Raw genomic sequence first — 19,827 nt, 5'->3', positions numbered from 1 at the left:
GAATTTAAAGATATATAGCATTTTGAGGGACAATCTTCTTTATAAATGTTAGCATTGTTCATATTTTTTATTTTTTAATTAAAATTGACGAAACTTTCATCTTAAGTCAAGAAGGAAATATTGATAATTCTTACAAAAGAATTTTAAAAGCCAAAACCGAAAAATAAAGGGAACAAAAACTTAGCAGTATTTCGGTATTCACATAAATAATTTTAGTCTATCTATGAGTCATATTTAAGAATAAAGTGAGGGGAAATCAAAATCTTGCAAAGTAAGCAGAGCTTTTCTAATTTCACAAAATTCAGAACAAATAAATGCCTCCTCCCAGTCAGAAAGTACAAACTCTGAATGCTTCCTACTGGCCTAAGCACCACCATGTTGAAACTACCAGCAAGGACTTGGTCGATTTAAACAATTCTCCACATCTTAATAATTTTTATTTCTTTAGCTCCAACACTTATAAACATCAAGAGGACTTTGTGATCTGTCTTATGGCCCATACCATAAACCTAAAAAATAAAATCCACCTACGCAACACAAAATTTTGGAGCACTTATTACATTCAAGGCAGCGTAGAAGACACAAAAACACAGCCTATATATTCTCAGTGCCCTTTTGATCTATGAGAGGGAAGTAAGACTTTTCCCTGTATTTGTTCATTCTAATATTTACTGAGCACCTACTACACCCAATCATTTAAGCCCTGGAGATAAAAAGAAAACGAAACGTGCTGTCTACCTACACCAAACATTAGGAGTAACTCTCCCAACCCTAACAATTACTCTAGACCAGGGTGAGTAAACTGTGACCCACCTCCTATTTTTGTATGAACCAGGAGCTAAGAATGGTTTTCACTTCTTAAATCAGTTGAAAAGAAATCAAAAGAAAAATGTAATACCACGATCATGTGACCACAATGCTGACCCCTGATCAGAACAACTGTGGCAACCCCTCGGCAGCCAGCGATGGTGAGACAGGTAGGACTGAGCCAAGGAGCCCTGCTCTAAGCAAAAGAGAAAAAGCCCCCTTCTTCTGCTGAGCGTGAACAGGGAGGCAAGCAATCCCAACGGCCGCCGGCTGCCATCCTGAATCCCAGAGGAGCCAGCCTCAGGATGGCAGGCACCTACACTGAGAGGGCGCGTGCCCTGAGGACATTTTGAGCCACTGATCCTACCACATTTGGTATGATCACATCGCATCCTTTTAAATGAAATCAATTCCTAAACTCTTTACGGGAGTTTGCATCTGATGTCTGTTCCTAACACAGAGCTGCCCTTACAATCAAGCAAGAATGAAAGAAAACAGATCATCACGGTACAAAAGAAGACGGCTGTTCTGGTCGTGGTGGTATCACCCATATAGAATAAGTGTAGTTAGGAAACGCTTACTACGTGTCACTTTGCAGCCAATCTTCATAAGTATGATATGAGTATTATTATCTCCATTTGAAAGATGGAGAACTATTTAAAGGTGCTTCGAGAGGTTTGTTGACGTACTAAAGGTTAAAACTGAGTGGCGGCGCTAGTACTTGGGTCCAGTTCAGTCTGATAGTTTGTTGTCAATGATTGGGTCACACTTTCATCTGCTGAAGGAACCCATGAATCAATGAGGATGCTAAAACAGTTGACTGCAGAGGGCGCTACAGAAGCTCGTGCTGGGGGAGGGGGAAGTGGGTTGCAAAACCCAGTCTCTGGGGAGACGATGAAGGGAGAGTAAGAAGAACTGATGGAGGAGCTGCATCTTGAAGGACGTACAGGAGCCACATAGGGAAAGAGAAAGCGAGGAGCTGTCACGGAAGAAACAGCAAGTGCCCATGCAGAGACTACAGAGAGCGACTAAATATGGCTTAATTAATATAAATATAAAGAGAGCAAGGCTGGGAACGGCTAGAGAGGGTAGGAGAGGCAAGACCATGAAGTGCCTCCCAGATGGTGCTAAGAAATCTAAACTACACCTTGAGTACCCGGGGGAACTACTCAAGGTTTTCAAATAAGGAAGGGACATGATCTAACTTCCAATTAATGAAGGTGACAATGACAGAAGGGTGAAATAGGACCAGTTATGAGTAATCGAAGCAACAACTACCAGGGATCTAAAACATTCAACTGAAGTAGCTTTGGAGTCAGAATTGGGATCTTGACTCCAGCTCCAACTTTTACGAGCTCCATCATCTTAGGCAAACTGATCTAAGCTTCCATTTCTTCATCTACAAAAAGGGAATTTAGAGGATTACTGTGGGAATTCAGTGCTGACATATAAAGAAGTACACAGTGTCTGACACATAGTTAGCGGTCAGTAACAGGTGCTATGTTTTTCCTCTGTCACTACTGTTATTAAGTGAAGAGTGTGTGGCACGGGATTAGAACCGTGCCCAGCAAAGAATCCTCAGGAAGATTATCCTTCAGGAAGCAGATAAAGAAAAGGAACAAGAAGAGCCCAGTGGATTTGGGATTAGTCTCTGCTGATTCCAGAAAGACCTGAGGGAGAGAAGGCAAGGAGCCATACTACTCATTTGCAGTATCTGGCTGGTTAGAGGAGGGAGAGTACAAGATCTTTGTGTCTTCTGTTTTCTTTTTCATTTAATGAGAAAGACTAAAGAAGGGGGTCCAGGCTGTGGGAGGGGGTGGAGGAGAGTTCTCAGGGAGAAGGTAAGTGACGGTTCAGGTCTCTGAGAAAGTGGTGCCCACTAAGGGTCCTCGAGAGAGACCCAGGACTCCGACCATAGCCTTGGCTTCCCTCTTAGGTGGGTGGGGGCCGAAGGTCCAGGAGAGCTGTGACTGCCAAGATTTTAAATCCTAATTGTGGTGCTGGCTCACCTTCACTCACCCACCACCTTCACTCACCCACCACCCCGCTGGGCTTGCTCCTCAGTCTGAAGAAAGAAAAGGAGCTTTACTGAACTACGCACTCAAGACCCACTTCAGTTGCTGGGTACTTCCATGCCCAAATCAGAGCAATAGCTTGCTGAGATTCTCAACTGGACTGGCCTTTGCAGCCACCATGGGTCCTAGACCATGCCTCCTTATCAGCCTCACATCAGTTGCCCCCCAGTGCCATGCAACTCAAAGGCCAACCCCACCCACCACTGAAGCGATGAGTACTCCTCAGGATGTCCTCTGGTTTCCCTGCACAACGGGAGGAAGCCACATGCCAGAACTGAATGGAAAGTAGTAGGTCCTGAGCTCAGAAAGTTGAAGATTTAAATAGCTGGGGCTGAAAACACCGGTAAACATCAACTAAGAAACCACAGAGAGCCTGCAAGGCACTGTTGAGGGGCCAGGGAGACGGAAGGTCTTGAATGCACATAATTTATTCCAAATCAGTACTTACTTAAGCTGGTGAGCAGCGCTCTGTCTTACTCAATCTCATTCTATCCTTATTCATCATCTCAAATGTCTCACCGAGCACAAGACCATTCCAACAACTGACTTACTAACACAAATACTGCACTACCTCTAGAAGAAAAAATAAATACAAGTTGCTTATAAGCTTTGCACCTTCACATACATTAATTTCACCTTAAAAATGTCCTACTCTACATAACCTTACAGAGCAAAAGGGTAATTTTGTTTCACACATAAATCTACTAGTACCACAGAGGTCATCAGTAACTGTATCTTAGATCTATGTCAGCCCTCGAGGCCTCCAAGTGTATTTACTGGTTAACAACTAAATAGACGGAGTAGCTAAAACCCATAAAATAATCAAATAAATCTGAAAGTGCCAGAAAATAGAGAGTGCAGACATAGGTCTACAATTATATTGTCATATGGTTTTTGACAAAGGCACCAAAAGCAATCCAATGACGAAAGCCAAGTCTTTTCAACACATGGTGCCATAACAACAGGATACCATAGGGAAAAAACGAATCCAAAATTGATTTGAGATGGATCATAGACCTAAACACAAAAACTAAAACTACAAAATTTCTAGAAGAAAATATGGGAGGATAGCTTTGTGACCTGGGAATAGGAAAAGCTTATTAGACAAGATACAGAAAACAGAACCATAAAAAAAACAACATTAAAAATACGCGCTCTTCAAAATATTTTATTTAAAAAATGAAAAGGCAAGCTATAGACTGGGAAAAATATTTGCAATATATATACCTGAAAAAAGTTCTATCGAGAATATATAAAAATTCCAGCTCAATAACAAAAGGACAGAAAAGCAATAAAAATGGTCAAAAAAACCTAAACAGAAACTTCACAAAGGAAGCTAACAATGTATATGGCCAATAAGCACAAGAAAAGGTACATGACATCATAGTCATGAGGGAAAGACAATTTTAAACTACAATGAGAAGCCACTGAACACCCACCAGAATGGCTAAAATTAAGAAGACTGACAATCCCAAATGTTGGTAGATACAGAACTACTAAAATTCCCACACAGTGTTGGTGAGAGTTAAATTAAATTGTATAACCACTCTGGAAACACTTTGGCAGGTTTTTATTTCTATTTTTTTAATAAAACTAAATATACACCTACCCTGTAACCCACTAATTCCTCTCCTGGGTATTTGCTCAAGAGAAATGAAGAAATATGTCCACCAAAAAAAAGAAAAAATACTTCTCCAATAGTACAATATTCACAGACTTTTCTTCATATTAGTCCAAACTAGGAAAAGGTCAAGTGTCCATCAATAAAAGAATGGATCACACGTTGTACTATGGTCACACGATGAACTACTTGGCAATGAAAAGGAACAAGGTACTCATACCAGCAACATGGATGAGCCTCAAAAATATGCTGAGTCAAAGAAGGCTTACGCAAAAAGTACTTACAAAATGAAGTTCTAGAACAGACAATACCAATCTACAGTGAGAAAAGTTAGCACAATGGTTGCCTCTGAGGGCTGAGGTGGTAGCAATGAAGAGGGTTGAGAGAATTTCCTGGAACCATGGAAATATTCTCCATCTTAGGTTGGGTTACACAGATGTATACATTTATAAAGACTCCTCAAATCATACACTAAGATTTGTGCAATTTACTGTATGATAATATTACCTCAGTGGGGGAAGGGGGCAGGGGACCATAACAAATGTTGAGCTCTAATAACAGGCATGCATACATGTTTAGGAATGAGGTATACTCATTCTACATCTTACTTTGAAATGCATAAAAGAATAGATTAATTGATGAGTATGATATAAAGCAAATATATGAAATGTTAACCACTGTAAAATCTGGATGGGATCATCATACAATTCTTTTAGCTTTGGTGTATATTTTAAATTTTTCCTAATAAAATGTTAGTTTAAAAAAACACAAAGTAATAAAGTACTTAGGTTAAATCTAATAAAAGAGGCATATCACTTTTGGATAAAATTATAACAATTCATTGTAAGACTTAAATAAGTAGGAAGTTACACTATGTTCATGTACAGGAAGACTCTATATAAATGTGTATTTGTCCCAAACTGTTCTATAAATTCAATACAATCCCAGTCAAAATCCTGAAATTTTTTCATGACACTTAACTTGAGCAGATTCTAAAAGGACACAGGCAAGGAAATGTCCAAAAACATCCAGGATAATGATGAAAAAGACAGGGATGGACTTGCCCAATTCCACGTGCCAGGAACAAAACAGAGCCACAGGTATCTACACACAAGAGGTGATACAGCAGATTAGCGTAGAAAGAAGACACTTCAATTAATGGTACAGGGAATTTTCATTATCCATTCTTTAAAAATATTGAATCAGGGGCTTCCCTGGTGGCGCAGTGGTTGAGAGTCCGCCTGCCGATGCAGGGGACGCGGGTTCGTGCCCCGGTCCGGGAAGATCCCACGTGCCGCGGAGCGGCTGGTCCCGTGAGCCATGGCCGCTGAGCCTGCGCGACTGGAGCCTGTGCTCCGCAACGGGAGAGGCCACAACAGTGAGAGGCCCGCGTACCACAAAAAAAGAAAATACCAAGAGTCCTACTTAAATTACGGGTTCACTGCAACAGGTGATTCACATTCTCCAAGCCTGCTTTGTATAATACGTGGTGAACCTGCTATCCAACGAAGCCATGAAACCTTCAGAACTGCTTCGCCAATGGAGACCAAGCATCGTGCATTAAAAGACAAGCCTTTGGAGTTTTTCAAAAGAAAAAAACGTGAACACGAAGAACAGAAGCAATTATTAACAGCCACTACTTCATGCTCTCAGTGTCTGCACTGAGAGCGTCGTTCTTAGTGGCTAACCGCATTGCTAAAGCTAAGAAGCCCTTTACTATTGGTGAAGAGTTGATCCTGCCTGCTGCTAAGGACGGTGTCGTGAACTTTGAGGAAAGGATGCAGTTCAAAAGGTGGCACGTGTTTCTCTTTCGGCTAGCACCGTAACTAGATGAATTGATGAAACAGCAAAGGATATTGAGACACAATTGTTCGAGAGGATTAATGAGTCACCGTGGTACGCAATCCAGGCTGACGAGCCTGCTCATGCTGACAAGGCAACAATGCTCGATTTTGTGTGATATATTTTTCAGAAGGATGTGCACGAGGTCATGTTATGTGCACTTCTGTTGCCAACCAACACCACAGCTGCAGAACTCTTCAAGTCTTCGAATGATTACGTATCAGGAAAACTGAATTGGTCATTTTGTGTCGGTATACGCACAGACAGCGGCTGCCATGACTGGACGGCTTTCTGGTTTCACTACTCGGGTCAAAGAAGTAGCTTCTGAATGTGAGTCTACGCACTGTGTCATCCATAGAGAAATGTTGGCAGGCTGAAAAATGTCACCTGAACTTAACAACGTTTTGCAGGATGTGATTAAAATTATCAAGCCCGTTAAAGTACATGCCCTTAACTGCACGTCTGTTTGCGCAGCTCTGTGAGGGGATGGACACAGAACACACACGTCATCTCTTATACACAGAAGTGAGATGGCTTCTAAAGGCAGATCACTGGCCAGAGTTTCTGAGTCACGAGAGCCGCTCCAGAGATTTCTTTTAGAAAAACAGTCACCACTGGCAGCGCATTTCAGTGCCACAGAATGGGTCGCAAAGCTTGCTTACTTGTGTGACATATTCCACCTGCTCAACGAACTCAATCTGTCACTTCAGGGGAGAATGACAACTGTGTTCAAGTCGGCAGATAAAGTGGCTGCATTCAAAGCCAAACTGGAATTATGGGGGCGATGAGTGAACGTTGGGATTTCTGACATGTTTCAAACATTAGCAGAGATTTTGAAAGAGACTGAGCCGGGGCCTTCTTCCTCCCAGCTGGTGTATCATCCCCTATCTCAGCTTTCAAAAGACTTTAAGCATTACTTCCCAACGACAAAAGACCCCCGAACTGGGAAGGAATGGATCCACACCCTCTCTGTGAATAAGCCAGGTGAACAGACTTCCGTGCTAGAAGAGGATCAACTGCTTGAGATCACAAATGACGGTGGCCTTAAAGGTATGTTTGAGACAACTTCAAATCTCCATACGTCTGGATTAAAGTCAAGATGGAATATCCTGAGATTACCACATAAGCACTGAAAAGCCTGCTTCCGTTTCCAGTGTCCTATCTTCATGAAGCAGGGTTTTCTGCAGTGACAGAGACCAAAACGAGATCACGGAGTAGACTAGACACAAGCGACACACTTCAGGTGTCACTGTCTCCCATCACCCCAGATGGGACCATCTAGTTGCAGGAAAACAAGCTCAGGGCTCCCACTGACTCTGCATTATGGTGAGTTGCATAATTATTTCATTATATATTACAATGTAATAATGATAGAAATAAAGTGCACAATGAATGTAATGTGCTTGAATCATCCCGAAACCATCCCCCTGCCCCCGCACCCCGTGTCTGTGGAAAAATTGTCTTCCATGAAACCGGTCCCTGGTGCCAAAAAGGTTGGGGACCGCTGCTCTAGAAAAACACTTAGACATTTATAGGATGGATAGCTCTAAGAGTGTTCAGAGCAGCAGTTTTTGAAAGAAGAAAAATGAAAACAAAGTGGTCTTGGACTCCAAAATGGCTAAAGAAAAAGTAGCACATTCATACAGTGAAGAACTATATATATGAAAACAAAGAGCCAGTTTGGTACAATCTCAAACAGTGTCGAATTAATGGGCCAAGTATGAACCTATTCATAAAACTTTTAACATGTGCTAAACAAGTGTATATGTATGTATGTATATATATGTATATATTTATGTTTCTATACATAGGGATATAGATATACTTCCTAAGCAATTTTCGTATATATGGCATTTAACAGCAGACATATTTTATGCAAATGGATATACAATATATAATATGCAACATAACATTATACAACATATATTACATATTGCAAAGAAATGCATGACAATGATTATCACAAAATATTTAAGAGCGGTTGGAAAGGGATAACACAGGACAGGAGAAACCAAGAATTTGGTAACATTTTACCTCCTCATCTGTATGGTGGATACGTGGTAACCACTGCATTGCTGTTTATATCTCTGTAAACGTCTTAATATGTAATATTTCAAATAGATACAGTTTTAAAGAGCAGCACATAGAAATATTTGTATTCTGAAAGTTAGAGAGATGGCATGCTACCAAAAAACATAAAGCATGAAACAATTTATAAATACTTTATAAAATTCAGTAAGTGACAGCCATCTTATTCAAATTGATTTGATTCAAAGAATGGAAAAGTTAAATGTTAGGTATTCTTTCAATCAACACTCACAACACAGATTTTTATTTTCATGTAAGGGAAAGAAATTAACTTCTAAATAAAATTTACCTGTGAACCTAAGACCAATCAAAGACTTTCCAGGAGACCCATTCAGGAAAACTGAATTAAAACAGAGTGTGAACGATAGTGTCAGAAACTGTATATTAGCAATATAATAAACAAGAACCAGAAGTTACAGACAGGAGAGAACAAGACAGCACCGAGTCTGCACTAGGGAATGACAGCAAAGGCTGTGAAACCTATATAAGATAAGAGAAATGGCAGCTATACGATACTGGTGATAGAATAAAATTATTTTCTCAAGTCATATTTTCTTACTCAAAATTAAGACTGTTGCTTGCTGGCTTCCATACAGAATGAGTCACAGGGTTAAATCTGTAGGAACACATGCAGGAGAGAAACGCTGGCACCTCTCCAAGTACAGCAATAATGGTTTCCACTCTAACCAGACACCCTCCCGCCCACCACCCCCAGTCCCACCTGTGTTAGAGCACAGAGAGCCTCTATGGCACATGAGAGCAGTCGTGCTACAGCCAGAACGACTAGGCAAGCCACCTGGAACTCGCAGGGGGCCAAAGAACAGCCCCAGTCCTTCAAAAGATCTTATGTAACTATCTTTTCTAAAGATTTATTCACCAAGTAAAAATGCTGGAGAGGGTGTGGAGAAAAGGGAACCCTCTTGCACTGTTGGTGGGAATGTAAATTGACATGGCCACTATGGAGAAGAGTATGGAGGTTCCTTAAAAAACTAAAAATAGAACTCCCATATGACCCAGCAATCCCACTACTGGGCATATACCTGAGAAAACCATAATTCAAAAAGAGTCATGTACCACCATGTTCACTGCAGCTCTATTTACAATAGCCAGGACATGGAAGCAACCTAAGTGTCCATCGACAGATGAATGGATAAAGATGTGGCACATATATACAATGGAATATTACTCAGCCATAAAAAGAAACGAAATTGAGTTATTTGTAGTGAGGTGGATGGATGAACCTAGAGTCTGTCATACAGAGTGAAGTCAGTCAGAAAGAGAAAAACAAATACCATATGCTAACACATATATATGGAATCTAAAAAAAAAAAAAATCGGTTCTGAAGAACCTAGGGGCAGGACAGGAATAAAGACGCACACGTAGAGAATGGACTTGAGGATATGGGGAGGGGGCAGGGTAAGCTGGGACGAAGTGAGAGTGGCATGGACATATATACACGACCAAATGTAAAATAGATAGCTAGTGGGAAGCAGCCGCATAGCACAGGGAGATCAGCTGGGTGCTTTGTGACCACCTAGAGGGGTGGGATAGGGAGGGTGGGAGGGAGACGCAAGAGGGAAGAGACATGGGGATATATGTATACACATAGCTGATTCACTGTGTAATACAGCAGAAACTAACACAACATTGTAAAGCAATTATACTCCAATAAAGATGTTAAAAAAAAAAAGATTTATTCACCAAGTAAGCTCAAAATTTCCTTTGAGTCTAACGGGTTATCTACAGCAAATCTGTCCTCAGGTGTCATCAATCTGATGAGAACTAAATTACACTCACTGATTTGCCATTAAAAGATATCCACATCAGCCAGAGGTAAGCAAGACACACCCCTGAAAAACAAATATTAAATGCAGACCAAATGCCTGAAGCACCCTCATTAAAAAATAATAACGACTGACGAGGAAATACCCCCTTGACTCCCAGCACTATCGGGAGCAAGTGAAATGGCTAAAGCGCTCGCCTCTGGAATAGGTGCCCCTACAGTGGCACACAGAGATGAAGACAGGAAGAAATGAACATCCTAACAGGCACGGACGCTGGGGCAGGAAACACAGGAGCCAGCATGAGCACACTCACGTCTCCTGACAGATGGCTGAGGCTTTCCCCAGAGATCTGGGTAAACTGCAGATGGGTTCTATGTACATACAAGATTTATTAAAGGAAGTGAATTTTAAAATGTTCTGTATCTTAGTACAGAATGAAGTCAAACCACGTGGGAGATGCAGAAGTACCCAAGACACAAACTTAATTGCATATTTTCATGATATTAAAACAGTAGGCACGAGTAGCATCAAAAGACTGAAATATATCTGAGCTCCAGTAACAGAAGATAGCACAGATCTGGGAGGGGTTAGAGGGTAAATCAGCAACTCGAAGGGTGATGTGCAGATGGGATACGTACACCCCCAGAGGTAGACAGAAATGTGTCAAGTGATACTCAGAGCCCAGTATAAACATGACCTCTAGAACATCCACTTCACTTAAACAGATGCTACACAATATAACAGAAAATGATTTCTTTAAATAAATCACAAAAAAGTTTCAAGCATGCAGTAGCCTGCTTCGCTCTACAGCCTTATATATTCTCCAAAGTTTTATACTCACCTTTACCATTAGAGGTACTTTAATGAAAAATCTGAGGAACAGGAAGGCATGTAAAATTTAGGGCTATCACAGCTCTGAATAATTCTCTCCATTGGAGACCAGGATTAGAAATTTTGAGTGACCTGCCACACGATTCTTAAATGGATGCGAATCCAGGTCATCAGACTTTCCCAAACTACACTGCATTGTCTTTCTGGAGAAAATAAGGTTTATTCTACTGGGACCAGAGAACGCAGGGGCTAAACTGCCAATACTAACTAAAAATAGAGTGGAGAGCCCACATGACCCTTTATCCAACTTACCCTGTTGGTAATCTGCTGAAAATCAGAACCTCTCATTTCCTAGTAATCTCTCTGAGACACACGATTTTAGAGCAAAGCTAAAGTATGGAACTCTCCTTTTACTTCTTAAGCCAAAAACAGGTTGTAAAAATTGTGTTCAAGAATTCCCTCAGAACATTTTTTAGCCCTTGGTTTCATACAATCTGGCCAGGTGGTCAAAGCGCTGTTCATCTGAACACAAAACAGCACACAGTTCTTACAGTGGAAGAATTACGGCGCTCCTATGTTTTCATTCTAGAATGACTAGTGGAGGATTAAGCAACTGGCCCTAACTGACATTCTCTGGCTAAAGAAGGAATTTCACTAAGGCCTCCTCATTCAAGGGAGCCATCAGCAATGTATCGTATCTGTTAATTACTAAGTAGTCTAAGAAATGCTGAAAGTAAAAAGGAAGGAAAAGAATTCTAAGTGACGAACACCCATCAAGTATCTGCAAATGTATAAACGTTACAGTCCATCGATGCACTTAATTCTGGAGACAAGCCTAAAGAAATAAGGCTGCTAGCGGCCAACTCTTACTACTAAATCCAAAACCTTTTGTTAGAGATTTTTAGAGAATTAAACAGCAGTGGCTGAGCATTTTTTAAGTAGATGTCCATCAATGGTTTTGAGTATGTACAGGGCTGATTAAATTTTAAAAACTAGTTGGTGTTACATAACCTGAAGCTTCAAATTGAAAGAGGAAGAATTGTTCTACAGTGACACCTACTGGTAAAGCATGATGTAGTAGCACGACACTATTAGACAAAATAAACAGATGTTTCCATTCCTGTAGCAAGTTAGAAGCTACAGGGAAAGACTGATTGATATTCCCAAGGGAAAAGCTAAACAAAAACATTATACATACCAGTGTCTGTAACTACAAAATAAGTCCCAAGGCACATCGTTATCCTTTTTAACCAAGATTTTCAAATCAATAAATCTGAAAGAGGTTTCCCTTGGCCTCAACTGGCCATGCAAGTCAAGATTTTATATGCAAGTTAAAGGTAAAATGTCCAATTTACTCATGTTTGTTTTATATTTTAAAGAATAAAACTGGAAAAGGTAAAACTGAGCTCTGCAAAAAACTAGATATTTAATGTTCTCAATTTAAGTTGAAGAGTTAAACAAAAAACAGACACCTGCTTTAAAAATCCAAGTGTTATGTAAATCCCCAAAGTCACAGTTTCAAAGCACCACTTTTGAAAAAAATGACCACCAAGATAAACAGAAGTCCAGATAATCACATTTTCCCTAAAATGCATGCTTCGAAGGACTGGGTCCTTTTTCCACTGTACTTTCATGCACAGATTTAAGAAATAATAATGTTTAATGTGACCAACGTCATCATCAACTTCAAACTCTCAATGCAAAACATCTCAAAAAACACACTATTTGAGCCCATGTACTTCTTCTCAAACTAAGATTTTCAAATATACTGTTTCACACATAATTTTAGTAAAAGAAAAGTTAATCAGTGGTATGACAAAAAGAACACTTTTTCTTAAATAACTAGGTGTAATATGCCACAGAGAGCCAGAAGGAATCTTAAAAGATAATCTACTTTAAGATTTCCATAAAATCTTATAAAATGAGAGAACCTAAAGTCCAGTACTATAATATAATGATCGAATAAGAGAAAACCTGGGTTTAGTCTTGGATCACCCATTAACTAGTTGGGTTTCCAAGAAGTACATAACCTTTAATGAGCCAGACAATCTTTCTGGGCCTCACCGTAACACCACAGCTAAAATTTCTTCAGCTTCTATGATTTCCCCAGCACATGGGATTGACTTGGGCATCAATGTCTACACATCAGTGACCCAATAAACATAGCAACAAAAGAGAAGTGGCTCGATCTTTCCGGTATACCCTACTATAAGAAACCAATATAAAAAGATTCACACTGCAGTGTAACTGCTCACAACTGAGAGAAGCCTCACCATCTTCAGAGCCTTCAGCCTGGCACACAGTCAGAACTCACCATTTACTCAAAAAAATAGCTGCGGGAAAAGAATGCTCATTATGTAACACGCAACACTCCAATACCAGCTCTCTGTTTGGGGATTTTCCTGGTAATACAGATACTTCTCTCTTTTACATGTTCTCTTTTATACACTATGTCTGTTTCATAACAATTATAGAATCGATGTGTAAAATACTTAAAAGGCTGTAGATCCTCAAATACAGATAGAACTTCCTCTAAAATGCCTGAATATGAAAGCTGGAATATATTCATTTAGGTGCTAACATTTCCTAAATGTATTACCTACCTTTTAAAACTGGTTTAGTTCTTGAACCACTGGAGGTGGGAATATAATACACACTTCCTAATACTAATTCCCACCAACAACAGCCCATATAATGAAGCAACTGCTTCAGATAGTTAACCCACTCTACCCACGACTGCAAAGGACAAAATGGAACAAAGATGTGCTTTTCTTGTAAACAGCTACAGAAAACTTTTGAAAACAATTAACACTAAAGTCTTACCAGCTTTCTCTGCTTGGTGCTTAAGCTGCCCAATGGGCTCTTCTCATTTAGAAACTTTAAAAAGGGTAGCCAGGGCTTCCCTGGTGGCGCAGTGGTTGAGAGTCCGCCTGCCGTCCTGCAGGGGACTAGGGGTTCGTGTCCCGGTCCGGGAAGATCCCACGTGCCGCAGAGCGGCTGGGCCCGTGAGCCATGGCCGCTGAGCCTGCGCGTCTGGAGCCTGTGCTCCGCAACGGGAGAGGCCACAACAGTGAGAAGCCCACATACCACAAAATAAATGAAAATAAAAAATAAAAAATAACTGAACTCAAAAAAAAAAAAAAAAAGGGTAGCCAGAGCTGCCTGAGACAGTGCATCTACCCGTCTGCCTGTTTAAGTCAACTGACTGGCATTTAAGGGCAAGTGGCAAAGGAACACAAACTTTTACTTATGCCAAAGGTAAATTAACATGCTTGTTTTGAAATTCAAACTGTACTTTTTCTCTACAAACATTAGTTCTCAGACTGTAAATTTATGCAATGATTTTAATTGCACTACCATTTAAATTTATTCATCCACTAATCAAATAATTTATTGAGCAACTATTAAGGGCCAGACGCACTCTTAGGAGCTGGGAATAGGGGTGAACAAGAAGGAGTGGGTGAGACAGGAAGGCAATACACGTGAAAATAAATAATGTCGGATAGTGGTAAGTGCCATTTAAAAAACAGTTCTTTAAAGTATGACTATAGTATTCTGATTTACTTTCTTGATACATATAAATACATTACTTGTAGACCTCAGGAAACAAAGAATCTAAAATCATTTCAAAGAAGAAAGTTTACAGCTCACATTCAATACACATGTGTACTGCAGTTTCAATATCCTAAATATGAGTCAAAGGACGTATAAAAGAAACCGAGAACCACTGAAATATGAGATGAAACAGATTTAAAACATCTGTTCTCCCTCTTTCCTGGATAAGCACATGGAAGAGAAAGGTGAATATCCAATAGATTCTTTTAAAAGACAAAGGGAAAAAACAGAGAAGCTCGCCCAGTATTCGCACCATAAGAAAGCTACATAAAAGCAAAAGTATCTAAGATAATCTTCGAGAACATTCAGATCACTCCCACACACTCACCCCTGCAGCCCTCACAGAATATTCGCCTTTGAGTTGCTCTTAAAAGCTGCTGGTTTGGCAGGAACTTATTTTCTCTGACTTTGGCTCATTTCCAAACTCCCCAAAATATGCACGGCAAAGGTAAATTGTTTCTCTTACTCCCATCACCAATTACACGGCAAGCCAAGAAAGAGTAGATCAATACGATCTCCATCTCGGCTGCGCACTGCAGGTGAAGGATCGGCCGGGAAGGGGCTCCCCGGCGTGACCAACCCGAGGCCGCGGACCCCGCTCGGCCCGGCCCCTCCAGCCCGCCCGCCAGGCCCACCGAGCGCGGCCTCCGCCCCGCGGCCAAAGGAGGAACGACGCGGAGGATGGAGGAGGCGCTCCGCGACATCTGGTGCGGTGGACCCGCAGCGCCCGCCGCCCGGGCCCCATCCCCAGGGCCGGCCCCGGACCCCGGCCCCGAAGCGCCTCTGACCTTTCCGGGCCCCGGGACTGCTGCTGCCGCCGCCGCTGGTGCAGCTGCTCGGGCTGCTGGAAGTGCTGCTGCTGTTGCTGTTGCCGCCGCCGCCCTTGGCATTCTTGCGCGGGGCCATGGCGCGCACCGCTGGAGCAGGCGAGGGGTGGGGGGTCTCCCTCAGGGCGTGGGGGACGCGGGCGGCGTGGGGCACGCTGACTGCGGCGGGCGCTGCAGCGGGTGCGGGCTGCGGCTCCGGCAGCCGCGCGGGTGTCTCGGCACCGCCCGCAGCGCCTCTGAGGACTTTGGCCCGCGTGCCTCCTGCGCGCGCCCGACCCTCGCGTGTGCCGAGCCGGTGACTGCCCTCCCGACGCGAGAGCGCGCCGCTCTCCCGCCCGAGGCCGCGCTCCTTCTCGCCTGAGCCACGCCCCCTCCCCGCCCGCGGAAAGCTGAGTGACGGGACATGAAGCCAATCACAAGGGTTCCTATGAGGGGGACGGAACCCGGCCGCGCTCCCCCACCCCCTACAGATTTAGGGCTGTTCTGGCGCGACGCAACCGCCTGCGAGCGCGAGCTGCTTTCGACTTTCCTGTCTGTCCCGGTCCTTTGGAACGTGGCAGACGTGGAAGGCGAGAGGGCTCTCGCGAGCGTTGGCGGACCCTGTACGATTGGGATGGGGCGGGGCGCGGGGGCGGGGCGCCGGGGGCGGGACTGGCGACACGTGTGCAACGTCTGGACAGAGCCCACCTCCTCCTGGCCTTTCACCTGGAATTTTGTTCATGTCCCACGTCTCTGTGCACACAGACGCCAAGGGATGCAACCCACCCTTCTTGCGAAAAAAATTGTATTTCGTCAGTATTAATGTCAGGACATTTCTGAAATGGTGATGTTAGGACTAATTACATGCTTAATCCATAAGCAGTTGATCTGTTCGGTTTTAAAGCAGGACTTCACTTCGTTTGTGCCATCAACATTTTCAAACGATCTTAGTTAAGAGGTGCAAATGTAAATGTAAAGCAAAAATTCATTTTCTTGCCCTGCAGGGCACCCTCTGTCTGAAATCTCTCTCCTCCGAGCTGCCGTCTACGTTTCTCTTCCCTTGATGCCGACAACCGTGGGTCCCCCGTGCAGTCGCAGATTTCCTGGGCCTTCAGCTGCTTCTGAATTCCACACGTGGTCTTAAAAATATCTGGGTCCCTGGATGAGCCAGACGGGGATTTGAGGTCAGGGACATCGTCATCATCTTTTAGTGTCGCCAGTTGCCAGCACAATGCCTAGTGCGTAACAGAGAAGCCAGACAAGCTTGGTGATTTGATACATTTCTGGTAACTGCTTAACACCTTGCCCCAATTCTTGACCATGTTTCCGAGCACCGCCTGGGAGTGTCTCGAGAGGGCGGAGAAACTAGAGACATGGATGCAGAGTAGCATCTGCTTTTATTCCTCTTCTCTAGCCCTGCCACCCCGCATTGGCAGGTCCCTGGCCCCATCCGCCTCTTCTGATTCACAGAAGCCCACCGAGGGTTGTGTTGCATCATGAGGAGAAGGCCTCTCTCTCCTTTTTGTGAAATAATGCTAGATAGTTACCAAGGTAGAGCAGGGGCAGGGAAGCTCACAGAGTTTTTACTAAAGCAGCTCTTTCAGCTTTTAGCTTACCGTCTCCTTCTGCCTTCACACAGCTTTTCCCCCTACAGGCCCCCTTATCAATGGGAGGGGAGAGCTGGGCTAAGAGACAAATCTAAGTGAAAGAACTTAACATAAAATCATAATGAAAACTAAGTTGAGAAAACAATGCTCAAGATATTTGAACTCAGATTCTGACAAAACCCTTTCGTTGTGTACCTTTTTTAGGGATGAGATAACTCAGGCCCAGAGAGGTTACATAAAGTAAGGATATCACAGAGCTCATAAACGATAGAGCAGGGATATGAACTCGGTCCATCTGGCTCCAGAGTGTATGGTCCAAATTATCCTTCCAGGACAAGGCTTAGTTTTGAGCAGAGAATGTCTCGCCGGCTCCTTCTTCGCTTAGCAGATTTCTCCCAGAAGCTGCTTTGGTCCTACCTGCAAAGATAGGTCTGAAAAAAACCTGATGGTGGGTATTTAACAAGGTCTACCTCTCTGAGGAAATCAAGTTTCATTGGTAACTGACTCCACAATGTCGTGAGGTGATGTTTTGCTCCTGCATTTCCAGAAACGAAATTTGGTACCATTGAGAAGATACATAGCTGTGTATCTTACAAGGACAAAATAGAAGCTTTGTAAATACAGGTAACAGGAAGTTAGAGATTTCCTCACTTCCTCCTTCTAATGCAAGAAACAGTTACAATGATATTTATATACTCAGTATTATAAAATAAAACTTATGACAATATTCATGACATTAGATACTGTCAGTTACACACAATTTAGTTTCAGGGACTAAACTCTCCCAAGCTAAGTGCCAGTATTATACATTTTACATCTGTTTTTACTTCCCTTTTTATGAGCGTTAAAAAACACAAAGCTGGGCTTCCCTGGTGTTGCAGTGGTTGGGAGTCCGCCTGCCGATGCAGGGGACACGGGCTCGTGTCCCGGTCCGGGAAGATGCCACATGCCGCGGAGCGGCTGGGCCCGCGAGCCATGGCCGCTGAGCCTGCGCGTCCGGAGCCTGTGCTTTGCAACGGGAGAGGCCAGGGCAGTGAGAGGCCCGCGTACCGCAAAAAAACAAAACAAAACACAAAGCTTACCTTGGATCCATGAATCTCTTTACATAGGGCCTTTTCTCAGCATTGGGGTGGAGAAGATTAGGAAGTCAAGTTACCTCCGAAAGTAAACAAAAGGTCAAAGGTCTCTTGTTAGCCTATCCTCATTTTTGTGATTTCTGAGTCAGCTATGAATGAACCCTGGGTGAAGCAATGTTAAAAGGATCATAAAGACGAGACTTAACTAGGACAATGTATTAAAATACTAATTTAAGAGAGCTTTTGAACTAGGCCAAATGTGCCTTTCAGATATTTCCATAAACTTTCCATTGGCTTCACCACTGGGATTTGCAAGTGAGAACCTGAGGACAAGATTTGTCCTAGTTGGGTTTTTTTCCCCTCGTGTTGACCCTTCGCAACCTCCAGTTAAATGCTTTCCAAATTAAGTATTTCTAGACTTGTGTATACCTACTAGAACACTGTTTTAAAGTCGCATTTTACCTGCTTCCTAGAAAGTGGCTCTCATTTGTAAGCGGTCTTCCTAAATGAAATTGTATTATTGCAAACTAAAAATGAGTATTTCCCTGTTTTTATTTTTCATAGTAAATTCTTCTCTAGTGAAAAAAGTGAATTTCAACTGATCCTGATGATTCAGTTGTGTGTTTTCATTTTACATTAGTAGAATGTGTTGCAATGAGGGCCATGTCGGTAAATACAAGAACACTTTTAAAGCATTCTGTACTCAAAGGGTTCCCAAAGCAATTATTCCTGTATGAGTTGTATCTCAACAAGTAAATGAACTGGCATTTTCATCAAACAGCTTGACTTTATATTACTAGAGAAAAAATAAACCTGGCTAGTATCTGTATCATAAATACATAGAATGAATTCATATAAGAAGAAGTAATTTTAAAATCTAGTCAAAAATAGATTAGAATTGGAAATACTGTGTTATAATATGGAAAAATAATCTGAAAACATATTAGCTAAGAAACCTATGGTTCCTTTTTTCATTTCAATTCTTTACATTTTCTATCAGGATTGGTTGTACTTAGTGCCAAATTCTCTTCGTAAAAAATAGCGTTTAAGTAATAGCTGTTGCTAGGTCTTAAGTTTCCTAGTCTAGGGAACTCATAGAACTAATTGAGTCTTCTTATATCTCAAAATTAATGCCAGAAATAAACTAAGCATGGAGAAAAATCAAATAGTTAGAGAATAACTACTGATTATACGTATGGCAATTCTATGGTATATAAAAGGAAATATTAATGTGATTTAGGAGTCTTTAGAAAGCATTGGAGAAGTGAAGAAAAGAAAAAGAAGTGGAAGAATCTCAAGGATTCAATTTCTCTGCAAGGTAATTTTACTTAAACTATATTTGCCTGAAGGATCTAATAGCGTGTGTGTGTATAACTAATATAATAATTTCTATGTCTTTCATGAAAACCATTCTCTTGAGCTGGAAACAGGTCCCTTATTCAAAGAAAAGTATCCTGAAACTAGTTTCTAGGGTCCTCCAATTTCATCAAGTCTAGCTACATAAAGCAGATGTATTTGTTGCTCCACAGAGCAACCAAAAGCCCTTCTTCCTGGACCCACACTCGGGACTCCAAGTAAAAATACAAGGTGGAAGGGTGGAAGGATGGCAGATTCAGCATGACTGGCAAAAAACTGGCGTGCCTCTGGCTCAGATCTTATAGAATAACAGCTCCG

The 19,827-nt window shown here is 42.1% G+C and overlaps 1 protein-coding gene across 9 annotated transcripts in view; it reads right to left on the bottom strand.

Moving 5' to 3' along the window:
• Nucleotides 1-15,845, bottom strand: part of LOC111185601 (aspartyl/asparaginyl beta-hydroxylase) — a 243,461-nt gene extending 227,616 nt beyond the window's left edge. For 6 of the 9 annotated variants that reach the window (XM_022595311.2, XM_089899111.1, XM_089899107.1 and 3 more), the window contains exon 1: nucleotides 15,453-15,845. In XM_022595311.2, coding sequence (XP_022451019.2) covers nucleotides 15,453-15,570 — 118 coding nt within the window. In that variant the 5' untranslated portion in view covers nucleotides 15,571-15,845. The remainder of the gene's footprint in view (nucleotides 1-15,452) is intronic. The other 3 variants (XM_089899108.1, XM_089899109.1, XM_022595312.2) reach the window with 1 other exon arrangement.
• Between the last annotated feature and the right edge of the window lie 3,982 nt (nucleotides 15,846-19,827).

This window comes from Delphinapterus leucas, chromosome 17, assembly GCF_059928025.1.
Source record: "Delphinapterus leucas isolate spDelLeu-1000000601 "Yukka" chromosome 17, BTC_Dleu_Yukka2, whole genome shotgun sequence".
In the NCBI taxonomy this organism is placed as follows: Eukaryota; Metazoa; Chordata; class Mammalia; order Artiodactyla; family Monodontidae; genus Delphinapterus; species Delphinapterus leucas.
Note: the sequence above shows the minus strand (reverse complement) of the source record. Positions and strands in the feature narration are given on the sequence as shown.